Genomic DNA, 23,506 nt, shown 5'->3' on the forward strand with positions numbered 1-23,506 from the left:
CTGAGCGTGTGAGCAGTTGGTGAGATTCCACCATTCAGAGTGTGCTCGCAGCACATCCCCCAGTGGCAGTCTTGCCCCAGCTCCCCATAAAGGGCTCCACTTGGGCAACCTGGCCAGCCAGATGGCCCTGCATCTGCCCAGCCCTTCCTGCAGGCCTCTGAGCACCACAGAGATGAACGGGGTGGCTCCACCCTGACCACTTTTCCCTAAAGCCACTCTGTCATCGTTCCCAGGGTCCTCGGCAGGGCTGGGCGGCAAAGCAAGCTGGTTGGGGAGCCAGTGTAGCACCAGGGTCTGCACCCACACCTGCATCCACACCATACATATGCTTCCCCACATGTGCCCATGCACACTTCTTTGCTCATACCTGTGCTTACATGTGCACACACACCACTGCCCTCCTCACCCACATGCACACATATGTGGGAACACGCGTGTGAGTACAGCCTAGCTCAGCAGGGCAAGTGCTTGGTTCTCTAGCGCCCCCACGCCTGACACCGTCTCTGAAAGCACCCTCAGGAGGTAGGGGCCTGGGTATGAGTCCGTTCCTCCTCATACTAGCGGTGGCCTTGCACAAGTTCCCAGAGTTCTCTGAGCCTTGCTGCCCTCCTTCATGTAAAGGGGTAATAATGGACCTGCCTCCACAGTCACTATGGCCATTAAATGACACCAGGGATGTAAAGTCCTTAGGTTCTGGACTGCTGCAGCACACAATAAGGGGAAGTTATCAAAAGCCAGAAAGCCACTCTCTTTCTTGAGGGTTGAGACCCACCGCTTGAGCACTTAGCCTGTGCCCAGCTCTGTGCTAAGGGTGGGCCCCTGAAGGCCAGCTGGACAGACCAGTTGTCCCTCAGTCCTTCAGGGACTACTCTACCCACCCAAACTGCGCTGTGGACAAGCTTTGAGAACTCCTGCTCTGAGCTCGGTCCTAGGCTGGGCCCTGGGAAGAAGAAAAGTGGGAGACCTGCCTCAAGGGGTTCATGGTCTAATCCGGAAGACAAACCAAAGAGGACGATCATAACAGCTAATGATTCCAAAGCAGATAGCATTAGGGCAAAATAGATGGCCCTGCCTTCAATAACTTAGAAGTTTAGAAAATCAAGGGTAGGGATAGTCAGGGAGCTTCCTTGTAGAAAGAAGACTTACCTTGGCCTTGATGAATGTGTGGGATTTGGAGAACGGCAGGAGGCGGAGAGGTGCTCCCAAGAAGGTTTGTTTGAAACAGCATGAGAGAAGAAACAGCATGGAAGGCAAAAGCAAACCTGTGGTGGTAACACTGGGGTGATGGAGTCGTGTCACATTTAAGGCTGGAAGGGCTTACTGAGTATGAAGTGATGGAAGTCATGTTGACTGTGGGGGGCAAAGGCCATGTTGAATGTGGGGGTGGGGGGCAGGATGGAGGCCATGATGAGTGTAGGAAGTAGAAGTCATGTTGAGTGTAGGTGGGGTAGTCATGTTGAGTATGGGGAGTAGAGGCCGTGTTGAGTAAGAGAAGGGGGATGTTGTGTTGAGCTGGGGGATGGAGGCCATGTTGAGTATGAAATAGTAGAGACTATGTTCAGTATGAGAGGATGGAGCCCTTGTTGAGTATGAGCTGATAAAGTCCATGTTTAGTACAGGAGTAGAAACCATGTTGAGTGTGAGGGGGGAGATGGTGTTGAATGTGGAGGGTGGAGGCCATGTTAAGTAGAGAAGTAGAGGCTTTGTTGAGTGGAACAAGAAGATTGTGTTGAGTGTGGAGGGTGGAGGCCATGCTGAATGTGTATTGGAGGGGTGAAGGCCATGTTAAGTGTGGGAGTGGAGGCTATGTTGAATGTGAGGGAAGAGGCTGTGTTAAGTATGGAGAGTGGAGACGATGCTGAGTGAAAGGGGAAATTGTGTTGAGTTGAGGGGCAGAGGCCATGTTGAGTATGAAGTGGTAGAGACCATGCTGAATTTGAGAGGGTGGAGCCCTTGTTGAGTATGAGCCCATGTTCAGTCTAGGAGTAGAGACCATGCTGAGTGTGAGGGAGGAGACTGTGTACAGCGCGGAGGATGGAGGCCATGTTGAGTGTGGGGTTTGAGTGTGCTATTGTGGTTCCCAGGAACCCCTAATTTCCCCATCATCTTTGGTCCTTGGGCACCTGCTGCCTGTTGGTGTTTTCAGGAGCCAGGGTCTCAGTCAGCCCCCTCACCACAAGCTGTCTGAAAGAGCACTCTCCGAGCCTCCATGCAGCTGTCAGGTCACTGCAGGAAACCCCTACAAGGCTTCCAGGGACATGAGGAAGGCCAGGGTGCCAGGACACAGGGAGCTTCACGTTGCTGAAAAGTGGCTAGGGCGACAAAGAAATTGAAATGGAGTAGACTGGTTAGCAGGCCCCAGCCTTTTGGAGGCTCTCAGAAACCTTGCCACTGGTGGTCTTCACCCCACCATGTTAAGTCAACAGAGCCCTCAACCGCTAAAGCCCCCACCCACCCTTCTCTGTCCTGGAGGCCCTTGCTGCTGCTACCAAGCCTTGGGTTGTATATTTAACACGTCTTTTGTTTTCTCACAATTTTTCAGACAAAGACCAAAGATCCAGTAAGGGGGGGTGGGTGGTAGTGGTGTTTATTTGTTTTGCTTTTTTGCTTAGATTGTAATCCTGGTGATTATAGAATATCAAGAAGTAAAATCAACAAAGGCTTTCCTCTCCAGACCCTGCACCAGTCCCGGTTCCTGGTGAATTAGCGCCACCTGGTGGCCAATAGCAGCAGACCAGCTCCCAGTTGTGGGCCCTGAGGAGCCCCGACTCTCCAGCCTGGCAATGGGGGGCCCTGCAGAGAGGGGCCACTGTCCACCTCCACCTGTGGACCTGGTGTGTGTGGCATGTTGGGGAGTCTGTTGGGGTCTGCTCTTGTGATCCTGGAGTGCTGGGGTTTGGGGTGGGACTGGAACAAGCAGAAGGAACCCTGGGGAGAGGTACCCAGGTACTTCCTCTTCAAATCAGTCTACCCTGATCAGGCATTACCTGGCTGGAGAAGGGCCTGGGAGCTGGCCCCTGACCAGGAGGGCATGTTCCTAAGTCTCAGCCAGAATCTGGAGGAGGGTGTAGTTGACAAAGAAAGTGGAAAAAGATGCTGCCCTACCGAGCTGCAGGTGTGGCATAGAAAGAGGGTGAGGGGTGGGGTGAAGGAGGAAGATCAGTCAGGGTGCAGGCTGTTGTCAGAAAGGGCCTGAAGGTCCTTGCCTCTAAGGGGAGATTCTTAGGATCTGAGTCAGGGGCCAAAGCAAGGGGGACCCCAGAGGGCACCAGAGCAGCCACAGTCTACCCAAATCCACCACGACCAGCAAAGCCTGAGCGGAGACTATGGCTCAATGCCAAGAGGAGGGGTTCCCATCAGAACCACCTGAAGGGGTGCTAAAAGGTAGGTTCCCAGGCCCCACCCCAGACTCTGATTCCACGGGGTCTAGAGTGGGCCTCAGATTAGGTCAAGTCAGGTGCCATCAAGTCGATTCTGACTCATAGCGACCCCATATGACAGAGTAGAACTGCCCCTGTAGGGTTTTCTAGGCTGTAATCTTTACAGAAGCAGATCGCCAGGTCCTTCTCTCATGGAGCCGCTGGATGAGTTCAAAGCACCAACCTTTTGGTTAGTAGCCAAGTGCTTAACTAGGGCTCCTTAGACTGGGCCTAGGAACCTGGATATTTTAACAAGCAAGCTTCTCAGGCTAAGGTCCCCAGGGTAACACTGGGAGAAGCCCCAGCTTAAAGCAGGCTTCCCCAAGAGACCAGCCCAGGAGCCTGTCCTGGAGAGTGGGGTCAGGCTTCTTTTTGGGGTATAGGCCTCATTGAGAACCAGCTGATGCTCACATTTGGTGGGAGGAGGCTGGCGCTAGAGTCGATGCTGAGTCTGGGCTGGGCACTCTCCCAGAGGGAGGTACCACAAGCGTGCACAAAGATGTACAAAGAATTGGGTATAGATTTCTGGGGGTCCCAGGGCCCCTTGAGGTCTTTGCATAAACCCCAGGTTAAGAAACATTGCCCTAGAAGTTTCTTTGGTTGAAACTGAGAGGTCAGTACTAGGCACGTAGTGAGGTCTTCACAACCACTTGCTGACTCGAACTTGTGAGCAAGCCGGGGGGAGGGGGAGCTTGGGGGGTGCTCAGTCTGTAACAGCAGAGGTGCTCATCAGTGGGTGGATCCAGCGAGCCTAGAAGGTTCTTTTCTGCTCCCTGCCTGCGTCTGCCGGACTTGGAGTCTTTGGGGAGGTGGGGCCGATACAGAGGGGCCTGGGGAGGATTTCCCTCTGCGTTTTGCTTTTTCCCTTTGGTTGGGAGCCGCTGGCCCTGGGAGCAGGTGGGTCTGTCCCTCGACAGCTACGGTTCCCCAGCCCCTGTCCCCCCTCCAGCCAGGAGGCCTCCCAAGCATCTCTGGGCCTAGCACAGAGGAGAGCAGACACGGGGGAGGCCAGGCTGATTTCAGTGTGAGGCTTACCTCATTTTCCTGCTCGGAAGATCCGGGTTTGTTTTTGCAAATGTACGTTATCTCCCTCAGGCTAAATCTTATTTTGCTGTCTTGGCCTCCAAAAAGGAGAACTGAAAGGAAGAGAAATGCTTCTTTTGATTTCCCTTCTTTCTCTGGCTGCTTGCCACTTGGGATTACCTTGGCGCCCGCATCCACTGCTGTTACAGAATCCTCCCCCCGCCCCCGCCAGTTCATCATTCATTAATTCAACCAGCGTTGAAGGAGGGCTACTGAGCGGTGCCCCGTGCTGTGTTGGAGATGCAGGGGCCCTGCCCAGTCCCAGCCCAGCTACCACTCTGGAGCTAACTGTACAAGTCTCCTGTGGCTGCAGTAACAAAATACCACCAACTGGGTGCCTAAAAATATGGAAATGTATGGGCTCATAGTTCTGGAGAATGGGAATCCAAATCGACATGTCGGCTGGGCTATGCAATAATCAGTGGTATATCTAGGATATTGCAATGGCCTGGATGCATGGCACCACTGAACACTTTCTATTAACCCTGTACGGCCCAGCGTCCTTCCTCAGGAATAGTAATGTGTTAATTAAAAGATTCCCGAGCTTGACTTGTATTTTTGAGCTGATATTATGGTAAAGTTATCTAAAAGAGGGGTGTCAGATGTTTGGACAGGGGCGCAATTTCAGTGCTTGCCACAGATACGCCACTGGCTGTACTGGGTTAATAGAAACTGCTCGGTGGCGCCACGCATCCAGGGCCATTGCAATACCCGTCATTCCTTCCCTACCTGCCATACCCTAGTTACTCTGCTTATGCTCCCTCCAAAGTCTCCAGGAGAAGATCCTTCTTGTCTCTCCCAGCTTCTGGTCACCCCAGGCATTCCTTGGCTTGCAGCTGCATCATCACATGGCCGTCCTTCCTGTCTCCCTGCCTCTGTGTCTCTTCTCTTGTTATAAGCACACTATTTATACTGAATTAGAGCCCCTGGGTGGGTAAATGGTTAGTGTGTTCAGCTGCAAACCTGAAGGTTGGAGGTTTGAATCCACCCAGAGGCACCTCAGAATAAAGGCCTGGTGATCTACTTCCACAAAATCAGCCATTGAAAACCCTATGGAGCACAGTTCTACTCTGAAACACATGGGATCGCGGTGAGTTGGGATCAACTTACGGCAACTAGTGGTGGCGGTGGTGGTGGTTATATTGGACTAGGTTGCACCTGCTCCTGAATGACTTCCTGTTAATCTACCTGATAACATCTTCAAAGACCTTATTTCTAAACAAGGTTGCATTCACAGGTACCAGGCCTTAGGACTGCAACATACCTTTTTAGGGAACACAGTTCAATGCATAACACTGATGCTGACCCCTACTCGGCACTGGGGAGGAGGGGTTTGTTAAATTTAGAATTAGTTGCCAATATCTAAATCTCCAAATTTCCAGCTTCTTTTTAAAAATCAGAGGCTCTGGGCCACATAGTTAGGAGCCAAGAGACAGCTAGCTACCTCTTTAGATGGAGGCTGCCTCTCCGTGGGCACCACCTCGGGGCACCTGGAGGCAGCTAAGTCCAGGATCTCATAGGAGGCGAGATGGAAATGGCCTGGAAGCCTACTTGGTCTCCTGCCCCGCCCTCTGCTGGACAGACATGTGGTCACTGCCACCTCCCTGCCTTCTCTGCCCTTGAGCAGGACCTGGGAGAATGGGCTGCAGTTAGGTGGATGTGGGGAGAGGAGGATTCCAGCCCAGGTGGCTCCTCTATTGGGGATCACTGTTGAAGCTGATTCTGTCCTGCCACATAGCACTTCTGGCATCACTAGACAATCAGAACTTCAAGCACCTTCGTGCTTTTATTTTGATGCGAAGAATTCCTGGCCTCAGTCACAATGCCACTTAGCAAATCAGGAGACGATTCTGAGAGCCTCCGAGTGGCTCAGCGGTGCCACATCCCTGCGTGGAAACACTCAGCCAGGGCCACTTCTTCTGTCACTGAGACCCTTGTTGATTGCCTGGGAGGCCAACTGCCAAGGATGAAGGTGCGTGCCACCCGGTGTGGTTGGAATTTCCTCCAGTTGGTAGGCAGTCATTGCCTGATTCTGAAGCCTCCTTCCTGCCCTCCTCTCCTTTCTCCTCGTCTCTGCTGTCTGACCCACCTGGAAGGAAGACCACCATGTTACATCCTCAACTCCCAGCTGCCCACCAGACCCTCTGCCTCCACCATTGTCCAGGGGACATTTGACACTGGAACCCAGAGTGTGCCACTTCAGCAGGAGGCAGAAAGGGGACTCTCCATGTCCCATGTCACAAAACAATCAGGACCAAGAATCACAAGCTGTTAGGGGGACAGCACCCACGTCCCCACGCACACACAATGAGTACACACCCTGTTCTGTCCCCACTTAGCCTCTGTACTCCTCAGAATGAGATTTCTGAAAACTTTGTCCCAAGGACCAATAGGAGAACATGACTTGACTGGTAAGATTGGGAAATTGAATAGTACGTGGGTGTCTGGATATGAGAAGTTAAATCTAGTGAAAATTTCATCCAGTTGAACCAAGAAATCAGAAGTAGGGCCTTTATTCCTGTCAACATGAATACAGTGAAAATTAAACCAACACGGCTGCCATTTCCTAGTGCCCTTGTTGCCATGGAGACAGCCTTCCAGTGTCAACAACTTGGGAGGAATCCTAGCAGCTTTCATTCATCCGAGAGAGAAAGGCATGGGGTTGCCTCCCTCTCCTGCCCGCCATCACGTGGTTCGTAAGTAGGCAGACCACACGTCTGGGGTTGCCTGAGAGAGTCTCTGTTTATACCATTGTCTGAACAAATGATGACCACGCCCCTTCCAGTCTCCCAGGTGACCTGGTTTAGACAAATTAAATGGTCATCCTCTTTATAGGTGTTTCTTGGGTGGCAGTACCTGGGTGGGAGTACTGGATGAGCCTGGAGTGATGAGGGGAGAGGGAAGGGGCTCCTCTGGGGGTAATTTGCCTTTGTCACCAACACTGCCACTTGTCCTTGTCACCTGCTGGCCACAGAGGCAAGAAATCTCTTCCCGTGCAAGGAAAGGCTAAATGTTGATGCCAACAGATACTGCCTGTGCCGTTACCGTGGAGACAGAAGCTCCAGCCGGACTTCCCCTGTCATCCTTCTAGAAGTTACTGCTCCACAGAGCAAAGGGGAGCAAGGTGGCCTGCTCTCACTGGTTCCCGGGGCTGCCACGTTGTGAGGGGACCTGCCATAGTTCTCTTTTCTGATTCCCCATCCAGTTCCTCTCCAGAGTCCCCCAGGCATAACTTCCTGGAGCAGAAAGGGTTGCCTCACTCCAGGCTCGAGCTCCACCTGCCTCAGATCGCCTATGCCCACCCCATCAGAACCCCGGCTTCCCTTGGGGAATGACGATGTGTGGTCAGGTGTGAGGGTGCCCGTTTTACAGATGAAGAAACTGAGGTCAAGAGGAATCAAGGTTCTTCCCAAGAGTTCATGGCGTGTGAGGAAAAGGGCTGCAGCCACACAGGGTCCCTAACCTCAGGCCGGCGTGGTCTCCCACAGGCTCCCGGCGTGTCTGAATTCTGGCCTCTTCTTCCATGTAGCCAACTCAGGGGCACTGAGCACAGAGGTTCACCCTACCCTTCAGTAAAGTTCTACCACTGCTCAGGGTAGCCATGTCAGGAATGGGCGTTTGTGGCTTCCATAGACAACCAAAAGATGACTGCCCTTCAGCCCCCGAGTCTGTAATTTGGTGGATCCTTTCCCTACTTCCACCTCACCCCCAATGAGGAGAAATCTAGGAGAGAAGCCACTGTCTCAGAGGCAAACACTGCTCCCACAAATCCCATGCTGCCCAGAAAAAAATCTTTCTTTAGGTTCTTTGTCTTTTGTAGACCAGTAAATCAATTGCTATTGAGCTGATTCCAGCTCATGGTGACCCCATGTGTGTCAGAGTAGAGCTATGCTCCATAGGGTTTTCAATGGCTGATTTTTCAGTAGATCACGAGGTCTTTCTTCTGAGGTGCCTCTGGGTAGACTCAAACCAATCTTTGAGTTAATAGCCAAGGGCATTAAAACTGTTAACCATTTGTACCACCCAGGTCTCCTTTGTTAATAAAATGGGATAATAATTCCTGCCTCAAAAGGTTGTTGAGAGATTAGAGATGTAATCTCTATATCAAAACCAAACCAAACCCAGAGCTGTTGAGTTGATGCCAACTCATAGCAACCCTATAGGACAGAGTAGAACTGCCCCATAGGGTTTCCAAAGAGTGGCTGATGGTATTCAAACTTTTGGTTAGCAGCCAAATTCTTAACCACTGCACCACAGGGTGCTTCCAAATCCCCTGGAGGGCTTATTAATTTAACTCAGTACATCGGTATTATGTGAATAATGGAGGGCTTGTTAAGACATAGCTGCTGGGCCACTCTAGAGTTTCTGATGCAGTAGCCCTGAGTGGGGCCTGAGAATGTGCATTTCTGAGAGTTTTCAGGTAATCGTAATGCTGCTGGGATCACACTTTGAGAACCACTGATATACATGAAGGGTGAGGTTACCTGGCCCAGCGCCCTGCCCACAGTAGATGCTCAATCCGGGGTAACTGCTTTTATTTGTTTTTGTAATGGACTCAGTATATAAAGAACCTAGCATAGTGCCTGGCATGTAGTGTGTGCTCAACAGATATCATTATTTTTGTGGTTATTATTATTGAGACATGAGCTCTGCTTACAGCTAGTTGGGGGAACTCTGAATGGATGAGACAGAAAAAGAACAGTGCTAGAGAGGGTAGGATGGACTGTGAAATTGTTCATTCATTTCTTCACTTGACCAGTCTTTACTGAGCATCTACTGTGTGCCAGCATGTTCTCAGCTCGGGTGACAGAGCAGCAAATGCCCCAACACTGACTCCCGTGGAAATGAGAGCTGGAGTAGCTCGGAGGGCTTCCAGAAGAGGGGGACTCAAGCTGGGCTGTGCTGGAAAGAAAGAAAAGTGGGGTTTAAAGTGGCAGACGAGGGAGGCATTCTGGAAAGTTCCTGATGTTGGAGCTGCCACAATATATCAGGCTTGAACTGTATATACACATATACATACATACACAGACACACAGACACAATACATACATACACACATTCATGCACACACACAGACACACATACATATACATACACACATGCATGCACAGACATATACATACATACACACAGACAGAGACACACAGACACACATACATACATACACAGACACACATACACCAAGTGTGCAGTGCATAGGGCAGCAGAGGCCTCTTCCAAGGGCTTATAGGTTCCAGCCCAGGAGCCTAGGTTGGGGGGACACCCCGAGTGGCCCAGCCCCAGAGATGGGAGAGGGGCAAGGTAGCCTGCTTAGCAGAAATTCTCCACCTCTTCTCATGGGCCTGAGTGGGACAGCCACAACTCAAGAGGCCCTTTGAAGGCAACCTGCCCACAGGGTGGGGGTGAGGGCCTTCCCAGCCCTCTGATTCCCATCTCAATTACTTCTCCCAGTGGTTGGCTGCCTCTTGGGTAAATTGTTCATCAGGAGATGCTCTCCAGAGCACAGGCCACATGCTGCTGCCACTGATTTCATTTTGATTATTCATATTAGTGGCAGCGCGGCTGCCTGGCCGGGTGTCGTAATTAGGGTAAACATCCTGTGCAGGCCAGGTCAGGGCTGGGGTGGGCCGGGGGCAGCCACCCCAGCCCCAGCTCTGCAGACCAAGTGTCTGGCAGCCCTGCCCACCAGGCCTCAAACGTACCTGTCCCGGGGCTGTGGGGCTGTGGGGGTGGGGGCAGCAGGGGGCATTCCCCTTACCATCGGCCATCGTGGCCATCCTCGGTGTCCCTGTCCTGCGGAGGTTCATCCTGCCTGCACCTGGCTCTTCCCCCTCCCTGGTACCCTCCACTCCTCTGGACTTCCTGGGCACGCAGGTTTCTCTCCACCAGCTGAGCAGCCCAGGGACCACCCTATATGGGGAGCGGAAGGGAGAGCCCTCTCTCTGTCTGGGATCCAACACAGGCTGGGCTGGAAGACTCATGGCGGCCAACATGGACCAAGAATGAGGAGCTGGGTTCCTACACCAAAGCTCTGTGGGCAGAGGGAGCAGATGTCACGCACAGCCACCCCCTTAACTCTTCACCATAGAGTCAACTCTAGACGCACGGCGACCCCACGTGTTACAGAGTAGAACTTCTCCATGGGGTTTTCTTGGCTGTGATCTTTACGGAAGCAGTTTGCCAGCCTCTGGGTGGGTTCCAACCACCAACTTTTAGGTTAGTAGTCAAGAGCAAAGCGTGTGCACCTGTGTGCACCACCCAGGGACTGTCACAGCCACCCAGGAGGTAATTTTCCCAGGAATCCCCTTTTAGCTTTCAGTGCCCCCCACCCCATCCAGGCCACAAGCTTACATTTAATCAAAAATACTTTTAAAGCAGTTTCCCTTCCACTGCCTTTACAAAGGGGGAGGGGGTACACGCGTGCCTGTGTGTGTGCGTGCGTGCGTGCGTGCATGCATATTAACCTTCTTTCATAAAGCACTTTTCCCTATAGAAATCTCCTTTCTCGCTGATTCATTATGTGTCGGCAAGCAGAGCGTGACATGTTAAAAGCCGTCTTGATAGTATTTGATATTCAGGACTAACAGCTCACCGTCTCAGAGGAGGGGGCTTTCTCCCCCCGCCCACCAAAGCGGGGAGGGAGACAATCTGCATATTGGATATGCCAAGACAGTGGGTAATTTGCATTAAGCATCACGAAGTTCTCTGCTTGCAATCTGTCACCCTTCACTGGGTTTTCATTTCATAAACTTCACAACATACAGAGGAGAACAACACGCAGAAGATCCAGTTGCTGTGCCCTCACTGGGACCGGAGAAGAGCCTGGCCACCTGAGCTGTCAGGCAGGGAGGGGCCCTGGTCAGAAATGCTGGCTGGGGGTTCTTCAGGAGACTTGAAGAGAGGTGTCTGCCAGCCAACGGATTATTGAGCCCGCCAGTCCCTGGGTGTCTGAAACAGTTAAGCATTCGGCTACTAGCCGAAAGATTGGCGCTTCAAACCAACCCAGAGGTGCCTTGGAAGACAGGCCTGGCAGTCTGCTTCTGAAAGATCACAGTCTTGAAAACCGTATGGAGCACAGTTGTACTCTGCACACATGGGGTCACCATAAGTCGGAATCGATTCGACCGCAACAAACAACAACAACCACCGCCCCACCCCAAGACCCCAGCCCCTCAGGTGGGGTGCGCCATGAGACCAGAAGCTGGAGGGGAGGCTGCTCTGAGGACAGCTCCCCTGTCAGGATGGCCAAGGTCAAAACTCAGTAAGGGTTTTGGGGAGAGCAAAAGCAGATCTGTCTGGCCTGGCTCTGCAGTGGGCATCCACTCCAAGTTCCCCATATTGGACTCCGAAGCTGATTCCGCTCTTGGACTTTCGGCACCTGCTGAATCTGGGCTCAAGAGAGGGCTGTGTGTCTCCATCCCGACCCATGTGAGAAACCCCTGGGGAGCTTTAAAAACACACCTTGGCACCACCCAGCCCTACTGACTCGGCTCTGCCAGGGGTTTGGGCACAGCCAGGGTAGGGGCCGCTGGGATAGACCATCTGCATTTGCAGCGGGGCAGCGTGACATGGAGTGTTACTTCCCTCCAGAGCCTCAGTTTTCTCATCTGCAAAGTGAGCAGTCTGGGGGAGGGTGTCAGCCAAGGAGGGCCTCGGGGCACTGGGACAGGCAGGTGGAGCCCCTGGCGCCTCCCACCTCCATGTGGCCCCTTCTGCTATTTTCTGTGTTGGATTTCTGGAGTCCCTGGGTGATGCAAACAGTTAACACGCTAGGACACTAACCAAAAGGCTGGAGATGTGAGTCCACCCAGAGGCGTCTTGGAAGAAATCAGCCATTGAAAACCCTATGGAGCACAGTTCTACTCTGACACACATGGGGTTGCCATGAGTTGGGGTCAACTCGACAGCAACCGGTATATTGGATTTCTAGGTAGAAGTTTATTAGAAGAAAGGGCTCCATAGCTATTGTGAGGTTTGAAGACCCCTGGCCCGGGCCTTCCCTTCAAGTTGCCGTGCTCGGGGACAAGGTGCTCACAGAGAAGAGTCAACCCAGGTGGGGCCTGGGTCAGCAAGATGCAGCCTCCTGGAGCTGACGGAGAATTCTGGAGGGAGCCCAGAGTACAGGCACTGCCCACCTGCGGAAAGGAGGCTGTAAACCTGACCACCTCCTACAGGTACGGCAGCTCAGCAAGCTCCGGGCAGATGCCACTCAGGCCCACCCACCCCCAGGCTCGCTGGGCAGGTGGCAGGGTCTGTGGATCTCCAGAGCAGCCTTAGCAGATGGGGCAGAGGGCGAGGACAGTGAAATAACACCTGGGCAGGTGTGCGCACACAGAGGACAGCAGCACTCCTATTGAAAAACCAGTGACATTCTAAATAAAGGTGCTAACGAGGAACAGAGGCGTGAGATGAGTAACCACTCGGAAGTCTGCCCACAGCGTTCCTGGCTGAGCCGCCCTGGATTTTATAGCAAGAAGCTTTCCCAAACCCAGTCCCCACAGCCTCAGCAGAGCCCGAGGCGAGGCCAGCACTGCATGCTGCTTATCATCATCACATCATCACTACTAATGGCTATGACAACGCCACCCTTTGCTGAGTGCACATGAAGGAATGCAGATCATACCACACTGGGAGGCAGGATATTACCGCCATTTCACAGATGAGAAAACGGAGGTTCTGAGAAGTGAGCTGCCCAATTCACACAGCAAGTAAAGATCAGACTGGACTCAAGCCCAGGTGTGACTCCGACCTGGCTTCTGTCCACTGTGCTTGACAGCTTCTCTGTCCAGTCCATCTCCTTGGAGCCCTTCACAGAGCAGAGGCCTTGAGTTGTAACAGGGCTTCCCTGGATCCATGTGAGAGAAGGGCATTATTCCAGAGTTGGTAAAGTCACTGGCCTCTCCCCCCAGTGACCCTGCAACCCTGCTTCTGGCTTCTGCCCTCCCCTGTACACAGCAGCCTGGGGGCACTCCTGGAACCTAGCCACCAGCTCCAGCCCCACAGCCGCAGAGTCACCACCTCTGGGGCCTGGCCCCGCCAGAGCTGCAAGGGAGAGCTGGGCCATGCCCTGGGCTGGGGTGTGTGCCATCCAAGTTCAGCCTCCTCTGGGCCGTGCCTGCTGCAGCTGGAAAAGGACAAGGGGACAGAGTGGGTGTGAAACCAAGCCACATTCTGCTGGGCACAACCATTTATTTTAGACTTTCAGCCCCTTCCTGCCAGGCAGGTGGGGAGCCCACCCTCAATCATCCTTGGACCCCACCCCAATTCTAGGGACTGCAGGTGTCCCCAGCTCTAGGGTTGCGCTGAAACCCCACGGTGGCTGTTCAGGCAGGGGTCATCTGTCTCCACTAGTCATTGGGGCCTGCCTGTCTGTTCAGTCCTGTCCTTCTCCCCCGCCTATACTGTGACCCCCTTGGGGCAGAGAAGTCTTTGGTGAGGCAAGAACCTGAAGCATCCCATTAGGGTGATCTCCTCCCTACACACTCCTGGGAGCAGAACCCACAGACCTGCAGCTTCTCCCTGCATGCAGTTTGGGGGGCCCCTGAGATCCCCACCGAGTCAACTTCCAACTCCTCGCTCCCTTTCTTCTCTGCCCCAGGACCCATGGAGAGCCACCCCTGTGCACTTGGACTTTGAGAAAACAAAAACAAAACTCTAGGCAGGCCCATTCCACCCCCGGGCTTGCACCCACCCGTAGGGAAGGGAAGAGAGGAAGGCCAGGAAGGGGACAGAGCTCCTCGGGGGGTGTGGAGTCCAGCGACTCCAGGGTAGCCCTGTCCCTCCTCCCCTCCTCTGGCCCATCAAGTTGTGCTCTGAGGACTGTGCAGCTACTCCCTACCCCCCCCAGGCCCTTGCCCCACCTGCCCCCTGACAGCCCCCTCCTCTCTCCACAGTCCACGGCATCAAGTGGACCTGCAGCAATGGGAACAGCAGCTCAGGCTTCTCGGTGGAGCAGCTGGTGCAGCAGATCCTTGACAGCCACCAGACCAAGCCCCAGCCCCGGACCCACAACTGCCTCTGCACTGGCAGCCTGGGTAAGCAGGGCTGGGGCAGCGGGTATGGCGGGCAGGCAGGGGTGCGGCCTCCTGCTAGGGGTGGCCAGGATGTCCAGCGAAGGATGGGGAGACAGCATAGCACCCCACATGGACACAAAGCAGGCCCTTCACCCTTGTCTGGCTCCAGAGATGGCAGGGTGCCCACTTTGGGCAGAAGTTTCCAGACAGGCAGCTCCCTCTAGGAACGGAGCAAGGGCAGCAGGTGGGGGAAATGTAGATGGCTGGAACTCTGGGCCTGTGTCCACCCACCGCTAATGCCCTCCCAGAGCCCCGTTCCCGGGCACCCAGCATGGGGCTGCATGGGTTTGCCAGGTAGATGCACCCTGAGTCAATTGGGCCACTCAAGCTCAACCTCTTCTTTAGTCTCTGTCTCCTCCAGGAATGCAAAGTCTCCCCTCTGCATCCTAATGTGTTTGTGATTCTGATAATGGTATTTGCTTTTTGAGATGTGCGGCCTGCTCCCTCCGCCGCCTTAATTAGATATTTCCATTTAGAGGGTCGTGTCACTTCTCTGCCAAGTCTTCACGAATTTAGGAATCTTTTTGGCCAGGCTGTAGCAGGATCAGGGGTGAATTCGTCCTTTTATCAAAAGCGAAGTGACTCTTATCTGATGGAATAAAAATAATGACATGGCAGCGGGAGAGAAAAGCCGCCGGGCCTGCTGGGCACAGAGGCTAGGGGTAGAGCCCCAAGCAGAGCTCAGAGGGGCTCAGCGCCTCAGATACCAAGCTGAGAGGGGCTCAGCACCTCAGACGCCGAGCTGCGGGAGGACTCCATTCTTGCCTAGGACCCAGAAGGATTTTACCTCCCAGAGAGCCAAGCACAGGCGCAGGCTAGCCAAACAGAAGTGGCTGGCCTAGCCCCCAATACCTTTCTGCCTCTGGCTGGGCAGAAGCTCCACTGTGCCTAGAACTTCTCTGATCCCGGACCAGAGAGCTAATCCAGAGAGAACACCTTGTCCTCCATCTCCCCCAACCCCCAACCTCTGGTGTCCAGTTCCAAGGGGTAGCTCCCACTGGATTCCTGAGACTTTGCATGGCCTGAACAGGCTGGAAAGTTTGGGGGGCGGGGAGGGACATGGCTACCTCCCTGGGACTGTGGACGTGCAGAAAGTTGAGCCCCTCTGGGTGGAAGTGTCTCTGATGGCGGAGGGGAATTTCTTGGAGGGTAACTTCTCTCCACCCTCTCTCTCTGGGCCTTCTATATACTGGGGTGTCCCTTTCAGTATTCTTTGAAAAGAACATCAAGAAAAAAGACACCTTGGCCTTTGGAGGATGGTCACATAGGGCACGTGAGAGCCCCAGGGCTTGGTGTTGGTAGGCCGGACGACTGGAGTGTCTGTTAAATGCCGACCCCATGGGATCTGTGGCCTGTCCGGGCTCCTGGGCCTGGGCTTTGACCAGAGCCCAGCTGCTCAGTAACAGCATCCACTGTGGTCCCAGCTCTGACACTCTCTTTGTGTGTGTGCATGCGTGCATGTGTGCGCACGTGTGTGCGTGTGTGTGTATGTGTGCTGTGCTTCTGATCTCCACAGGAGCAGGCAGCAGCATGCACCACAAGTGTAACAGTGCCAAACACCGCATCATCTCACCCAAGGTGGAGCCACGGACCGGGGGGTACGGGAGCCACGCGGAGGTGCAGCACAACGATGTGTCAGAGGGCAAGCACGAGCACAGCCACAGCAAGAGCTCGAGCCGTGAGAAGCGCAATGGCAAGGTGGCCAAGCCAGTTCTGCTGCACCAGAACAGCACCGAGGTGTCCTCCACCAACCAGGTAGAGGTCCCCGACACCACCCAGAGCTCCCCCGTGTCCATCAGCAGTGGGCTTAACAGCGACCCGGACATGGTGGACAGCCCCGTGGTCACCGGTGTATCCAGCATGGCGGTAGCCTCCGTGATGGGGAGCCTGTCCCAGAGCGCCACGGTGTTCATGTCAGAGGTCACCAATGAGGCCGTGTACACCATGTCCCCCACTGCTGGCCCCAACCACCACCTCCTCTCACCTGATGGCTCTCAGGGCCTGGTCCTGGCTGTGAGTTCTGATGGCCACAAGTTCACCTTCCCCACCACGGGTAGCTCCGAAAGCTTATCAATGCTGCCCACCAACGTGTCTGAAGAGTTGGTCCTTTCCACCACCCTTGACGGTGGCCGGAAGATTCCAGAAACCACCATGAACTTTGACCCCGACTGTTTCCTCAACAACCCAAAGCAGGGCCAGACCTATGGGGGCGGAGGCCTGAAGGCCGAGATGGTCAGCACCAACATTCGGCACTCGCCACCCGTGGAGAGGAGCTTCAGCTTCACCACCATCCTCACCAAGGAGATCAAGACTGAGGACACCTCCTTCGAGCAGCAGATGGCCAAGGAAGCATACTCCTCCTCTGCCGCAGCCACCGCCTCCAGCTCCCTCACGCTGACCACCGGCTCCAGTCTGCTGCCCTCAGGCGGCGGCCTCAGCCCCAGCACCACCCTGGAGCAGATGGACTTCAGCGCCATAGACTCCAACAAGGACTACACATCCACCTTCAGCCAGACGGGCCACAGCCCCCACATCCACCAGACCCCCTCCCCGAGCTTCTTCCTGCAGGATGCCAGCAAGCCCCTCCCCCTCGAGCAGAACGCCCACAGCAGCCTGAGTGACTCTGGGGGCACCTTCGTGATGCCCACGGTGAAGACAGAGGCCTCATCCCAGACCAGCTCTTGCAGCGGCCATGTGGAGACTCGGATAGAGTCCACCTCCTCCCTCCACCTCATGCAATTCCAGGCCAACTTCCAGGCCATGACGGCGGAAGGGGAGGTCACCATGGAGACTTCACAGGCAGCCGAGGGCGGCGAGGTCCTCCTCAAGTCCGGGGATCTGCAGGCCTGTAGCTCTGAGCACTACCTGCAGCCCGAGAGCAATGGGGTGATCCGGAGCGCCGGCGGCGTGCCCATCCTCCCAGGCAACGTGGTACAGGGCCTCTACCCAGTGGCCCAACCCAGCCTGGGCAATGCCTCCAACATGGAGCTCAGCCTGGACCACTTTGACATCTCCTTTAGCAACCAGTTCTCCGACCTGATCAATGACTTCATCTCCGTGGAGGGGGGCAGTGGCACTATCTACGGACACCAGCTGGTGTCAGGGGACAGCACGGCACTCTCGCAGGCGGAGGATGGGGCCCGCGCGCCCTTCACCCAGGCCGAGATGTGCATCCCTTGCTGCAGCCCCCAGCAGGGGGGCCTGCAGCTCAGCAGCGCTGAGGGCGCGGCCAGCACCATGGCCTACATGCACGTCGCCGAGGTGGTCTCGGCCGCCTCGGCCCAGAGCACCCTAGAGATGCTGCAGCAGAGTGGACGGGTGTTCATGGTGACCGACTACTCGCCGGAGTGGTCCTACCCAGAGGTAAGCCACCACGGCAGCTCCTGCCCGCCCCACCACCATGTTCATTGGCCATCACCCAGCACAGGGATGCTCATGTGCATGTGGCTGCCCTTGGGATGAAGCTGTAGACCATAAAAACTAAGATGTCTTCTTCCCCACAGCATCCCTCAAGCAGTAGTTCTCAAACTTCACTGGAGCAAGTGGTCAGGGGTCTCCTGGGAGACATGGTGCCTCCTCCAGCTCCAGCTATAACAGCCCTGCTGTTACCTGGCTTATATGTTAAGATTCTACCTATGCTTTGCTTTGTTTTATTTCTTCTCCTTTTTTTTTTTTTTTAAAGGAGTTCTGTGGCTGCTAAGGAAACCCTGGTGGCGTAGTGATTAAGAGCTACAGCTGCTAACCAAAAGGTCAGCAGTTCAAATCCACCAGGCACTCCTTGGAAACCCTATGGGGCAGTTCTACTCTGTCCTATAGTGTCACTGTTAGTCGGAATCGGCTCAACGGCAACGGGTAATGGGTTTATGGCTGCTAAAAGGAGCCCTGGTGTTGCAGTCGTTAAGCACTCAGCTGCTAACCAAAAGGTCAGCAGTTCCAACCCACCAGCTGCTCCATGGGAGAAAAGATATGACAGTCTGCTGCCATAAAAATTACTGCTTTGGAAACCCTATGGGGCCATTCTACTCTGTCCTACAGAGAAGCTATGAGTCGGAATCAACTCACTGGCAACGGGTTTGGTTTTTGGTTTTATGGCTGCCAAAAGGAGCCCTGGTGTTGCAGTGGTTAAGTGCTTGGTTGCTAACAAAAAGGTTGGCGGTTTGAATCCACCAGTGGCTCTGCGGGAGAAAAGACCTGTCAATCTGCTCTGTAAAGATTACAGCCTAGGAAACTCTGTGGAGCAGTTCTACTCTGTCCTATAGTGTCGCTGTGAGTCGGAATCAATTTGATGGCACCTAACACAACAATGGCTGCGAAGGAGTCCCTTAGTGGTGCAAAGAGTTAAAACCTTCGGCTGCTAACCAGCGTGTTAACCAAAAGGTTAGAGGTTCAAGTCTACCCAGAGGCACCTCGGAAGAAAGGCCTGGTGATCTACTTCTGAAAAATCAGCCACTGAAAACCCTACGGAGCACAGTTCTACTCTGAAACACATGGGGTTGCCATGAGTTTTAATTGACTTGACAGCTACTGGTTTAATGCAGGCCCTGCAAACTAAGTCTTCACGCATGGCCAGGGCAGAAATGCTGCCCAAGGCCTGTGAATGTTCCAGACCCAGGCGGCAGGGGCTCCAGGGGCCAATGCCTGAGTTGAGACTGGGCAACCAGTGTCCTTAGAAGTGACTGGCTTCTCTAAGCCAGTCTCTGCTGCACAGTCTCCTCTTGGGTACTAGCAAAGGACAATGAGGCCTAGTGGTGGAGGGCACATGCTCAGGGGTCACCTCTGGGTGTCAGTTTAGCTGTGCTGTGACCTGGAGCTAGTTTCTTCACCCCCTGTGACTCAGTTTCCTCATCTGTAAAATGGCGGTGACAGCCTCAGGATGAGGTTTAGTGAGTGCTTGGTAATGTCTGCAACTCATAGTAAGCATCAGTGAATATTGGCTATTGCTTGTTATAGCACGTGGCCCACTGTGTTCCTTTCTGTGTCCTCCTGCCGAGTGTCGTGGCAAAGAGACCACAAGCCCTAGATTCTGTTCCCTCTCGCTCACTGACTGAGCACAGCTTTGTGGGGTCACCCGTGATGTGGGCCTCAGTGCCACAGCCTTTACTATGAGGCTTATACTTCCTGCCACCTTCCCTTTATGGCTTGTTGTTATTAGCTATCATCAGGTCAGCCCCTGACTCATGGTGACCCCATGCACAATGGAATGAAATGCTACCTGGTCCTGTGCCATCCCAATGATCGGTTACAGATCGAGCCATTGTGAGTCATAGGGTTTTCATTGGCTGATTTTCTGAAGCAGATCACCAGGCCTTTCTTCTTAGTCTCTCTTAGTCTAGAAGCTCTGCTGAAACCTGTTCAGCATCATAGCAACACACAAGCCTCCACTACAGATGGGTGGTGGCTGCACATGCAGTGGGTTGGCTGGGATCAAACCTGGGTCTCCCTTACGGAAGGTGAGAACCACCAACGCCTATGGCAAAGCTAAGAAAATCTGTGTAAAAATGTCTCAAGCATGCAGAAAAATGCCAGATCAGCCAGGTAGAGGTCCAGCCTTAGGACAGTTGTGTCCTGGAAATATGGCAGGTGTCTGAAATTCCAGCCTCTGCCCATACACTGTGTGTCTGTGTGTAGGTGTTTATAAAAACCCTCAGGCATCCAAGAGGCAGCTGCCATATATGGTTAGGAGCATGGAGCTGGGGCCCAACAGTCTCCATTCAAATCCCAGCTCCACGCTTCCTAGCCAGTGACCTTGGGAAAGACAGCAGCCTTCCCTGTGTCTCGGTTTCCTGCCTCTAAAATTGGGATAATAACCGTGATTCATTGGGTTGTTGTGCGGATTGAATGGGCAAATTTACCAGCTTAGCACCTGCCTCTCCTGTCCACCTCCATCTGTTCCTCCAGTAAGACCGAGAAGGACCCAACTGGGCTTCCTCTTGATGTTGCTTGGTGTTTTCTGTCCCTGACGCATCCCCTCCATTCTTGCCAGTGACACTGAGCTCAGGAGCATCATCACAGCACCCACCACGTTTCCCCAGTGGCAAAAGGCCAGCTCAGTAGCTCACCTAGATGGAGTTTAGCAAAGCAACCAGAGGTAGAAGTAAGAAGAAAGGTGTGGGATTGGGAGACAGTGGGAAGATCACAGCTGGGAGTCAGGAGTGCTGCCTTCTGATCCTGACTCTGGGGAGACTTGATTCTCTGGGCCTCAGTTTCCCCTATCTGTAAAATGGCTGAGAGGCGGCAGGCTAAAGGCACTCCAAATCCTGGGAGATTTGGTCCTGGGGGCTGCCCCCTGGAGCCCGAGCGAGCAGGAACTGAGGGCTGAGAGGTCCAGGGCTGCACTCCGGCCTCCCTGGCCCTGGCGGGCTCTAGCAAGGGGCCGTTAGCAGGCCTGACCCCCTCCAGCTCCCCGCCCTAAGATCCCTAAGCAGAGGTTCATCTCGGGAGAGCAGTTCCACAGCTCGCCACGTGAGGGCGATCCAGGAACAGGGAACGGAACGGGCGGCCTGGAGGTGGCAGATGCAGCCAGCCCTTGTTTTCCAGAAGCCCTGGATGCTTCCAGTTACTTGGAAACAAAAGCAGCTCAAATTCATTTGATTTGGAAAATGTACAGACATCCTCCAGCTGGGCCCTTGGGTGTCTGCTGTGTGTGGCTCACAGTGAAGCTTCAGGACCCAGCAGCCCCAACCAGCCACTACCTCCTTGACCCATGTCCATTTCGTCTCTGGGCCACCATCCCCAGTCCAACAGCAGCCCCTCACAGTTCTGCAGGCGACGGGCCCCTCTTGGGACACTTTCCATCACAGCCAGCTCACTGGCCTGTCTGCTCCTGGCCCCTGCCCTCCTCTGCCAGCAGGGGGCAGCTGTGTGTCAGGCCCCGATCTAGCCTAGGCTCCACCACAGCTCACCGAGGGCTCTGCGACAAGACAGAGGCCCTAGGCCGGCTTTCTAGTCTGCAAATCTAAGGTCAGACTAAATGGTAACTCTCTACCCGCCCAACACTAACACCAGATGGCTCCCAGCACACACTTAGCGGGAGACTATGGCCGGTGCTATCTCCATGTCTTCTCTGAGCAGTCCTCCCCCTGGGGGAGTGGGGTGGGGTGGGGCGAGGCGAGGGTCCCAGCTTCTCCTCCTCTTCATCCTTCTCTTCTGTCTGCATCTGTAACATACACACACATGCGCGCGCGCGCGCGCACACACACACACACACACACACACACACACACACGAACGGGGTGCCCCTGTGTGCCAGGATCTGTTCTGAATGCATTGGAAATCTGTGCCTTTTATCTCAGTGCCCCCAGGGCACTGAGCCCTCAGATGGCATTGTTGCCTCTCCCTATCCCCCAAGTCCTTGTGCGTCATCTCCTGCCACTGACACTCGCGCTGCACCAGACAGAAGAGGCTGCAATTAGAGCCGTCATGCCTGCACGTCAGGCGCGCGTTGCCGTGGGAACCATCCTTTGAACTGATGGAGGCTGAGCTGTCCTGCGGTGGTTTCCATGGAGAAGGGCTGACGTTCTCCAGCAATTTCTGCAGTCCTTTGTGCCTGGCAGCAGCCCCAGCTCCACACTCGCAGCTGTTGATTGGGGTTATTATTGTCCCCTTTTTTCTCTCATGGTCACTGTCTGTGGTCTTTTGAAGCCACTGCTCTTCCACTTCCCAGGATCCAGGGAGGATTTGGCCCTGTGCTGGCCTTCTGGTGCTTCCAGGCTCCCTGCTCCGTCAGGCGTACCTCCCAGCCAGAGACCCACTCTGGCCTGCAGTCCCAAGGGTGCTGACCCCCAGCCTCGCCACTCCAACCAAGTTCCAGATCTCCCTGTGGAGCCATATGGAGAACCGAGGAATGTTAGGGCCTGGAGGGCCCCCAGAGGGGTTGGGGCTCACCTGAGGACACACAGCCACTGAGGGGCAGGCGTCGGCCTCCTGCTCGGGCTGCCCGTCCGACCTCTCTGGCTGCCCTCAAAGACTCGGTTGCCTAGCAGTGAAATGACTTCTCCAGAGCCATGCCAGCCCAGAGGAAGGCCCCTAGGAGCACAGGTGGAATGCCTTCCAGTCAGAAAGCCCTTTCCATGGGGGGACATTCTTTCCTGTGCTGGACTGTGGAGGAGTCACCCCTACCAGGCGGGAAATACCCCCTCCTGCTGCTGCTGCCCAAGGCCAGGTCTAGGTCCCAGATACATTATGAGGAACCTCAGGAGCAAGCCCCACAACAAGGTCAGAGGGCACCTCCAGGACAGGGAGGGGCCGACTAGCCTAGGAGTCCCCAGGGCCAGTGCCAAGGGGAAGTCAAGTAAGAATGAGTGACTGACAGTAGATAGCAAACCAGCTTCCCGCTGACACTGGGTGGCTGTGAGTCTGGGCCTCTCTGTCCTTGGGTGGCAGGATCTATGGGGTCTCAGGTCCACAGCTCCCCAGACCATCACCAGTCCTGCCCCAGTCTCAAGTAGGAGCACCTCTGGGCCTTCTCCCTCCAGGCACTAGGTGGCGCTCTCCACCCTGTCCTGAGCAGTTCTTCTCCCCTCCCCCCCATCCCCAACCCCACCACCACCCCCACCACCCCCACCACCACCACCACAGGTGTTGCCCAGTACGGAGGGGATGGAGTCTCTGGAATGGACCAACCCAGGGATGGCCAGGAGAGCCAGGGCAGCCAACACACCCATCCTCTTCAGCCCCCAGGGAGGGCCCCCCCTTCCCTCCACTGGGCAGCCGGCCCCTCCTCCCGGCTATCTAAGCCTTAAGTGGGAGACAATGTAACTCATGGTTCACATGGGACAGGACTGAGAGTAAAAGGAGGCGTTATCGTTAATCACTGAACCAGGACAACATCACAAAGCAGGACTGCCCCAAGCACGGGGACATGTGGCCACCCCAGCCATCAGCAGCCAGAAGGGCCACCACCCGACCAACCCCCTCACTCCATGGCACCCT

General features: G+C 54.6%; 1 protein-coding gene across 1 annotated transcript in view; it reads left to right on the forward strand.

Annotated features, from left to right (window-relative positions):
* CAMTA1 (calmodulin binding transcription activator 1) overlaps positions 1-23,506 on the forward strand; it is a 1,148,791-nt gene that overhangs the window by 1,029,253 nt on the left and 96,032 nt on the right. The window contains exons 8-9 of the mRNA XM_023739374.1: positions 14,396-14,536; positions 16,092-17,938. Of these exons, the coding sequence (XP_023595142.1) occupies positions 14,396-14,536; positions 16,092-17,938 (1,988 nt within the window). The remainder of the gene's footprint in view (positions 1-14,395; positions 14,537-16,091; positions 17,939-23,506) is intronic.

Source organism: Trichechus manatus, unplaced genomic scaffold (assembly GCF_000243295.1).
Source record: "Trichechus manatus latirostris isolate Lorelei unplaced genomic scaffold, TriManLat1.0 scaffold00133, whole genome shotgun sequence".
NCBI lineage: Eukaryota > Metazoa > Chordata > Mammalia > Sirenia > Trichechidae > Trichechus > Trichechus manatus.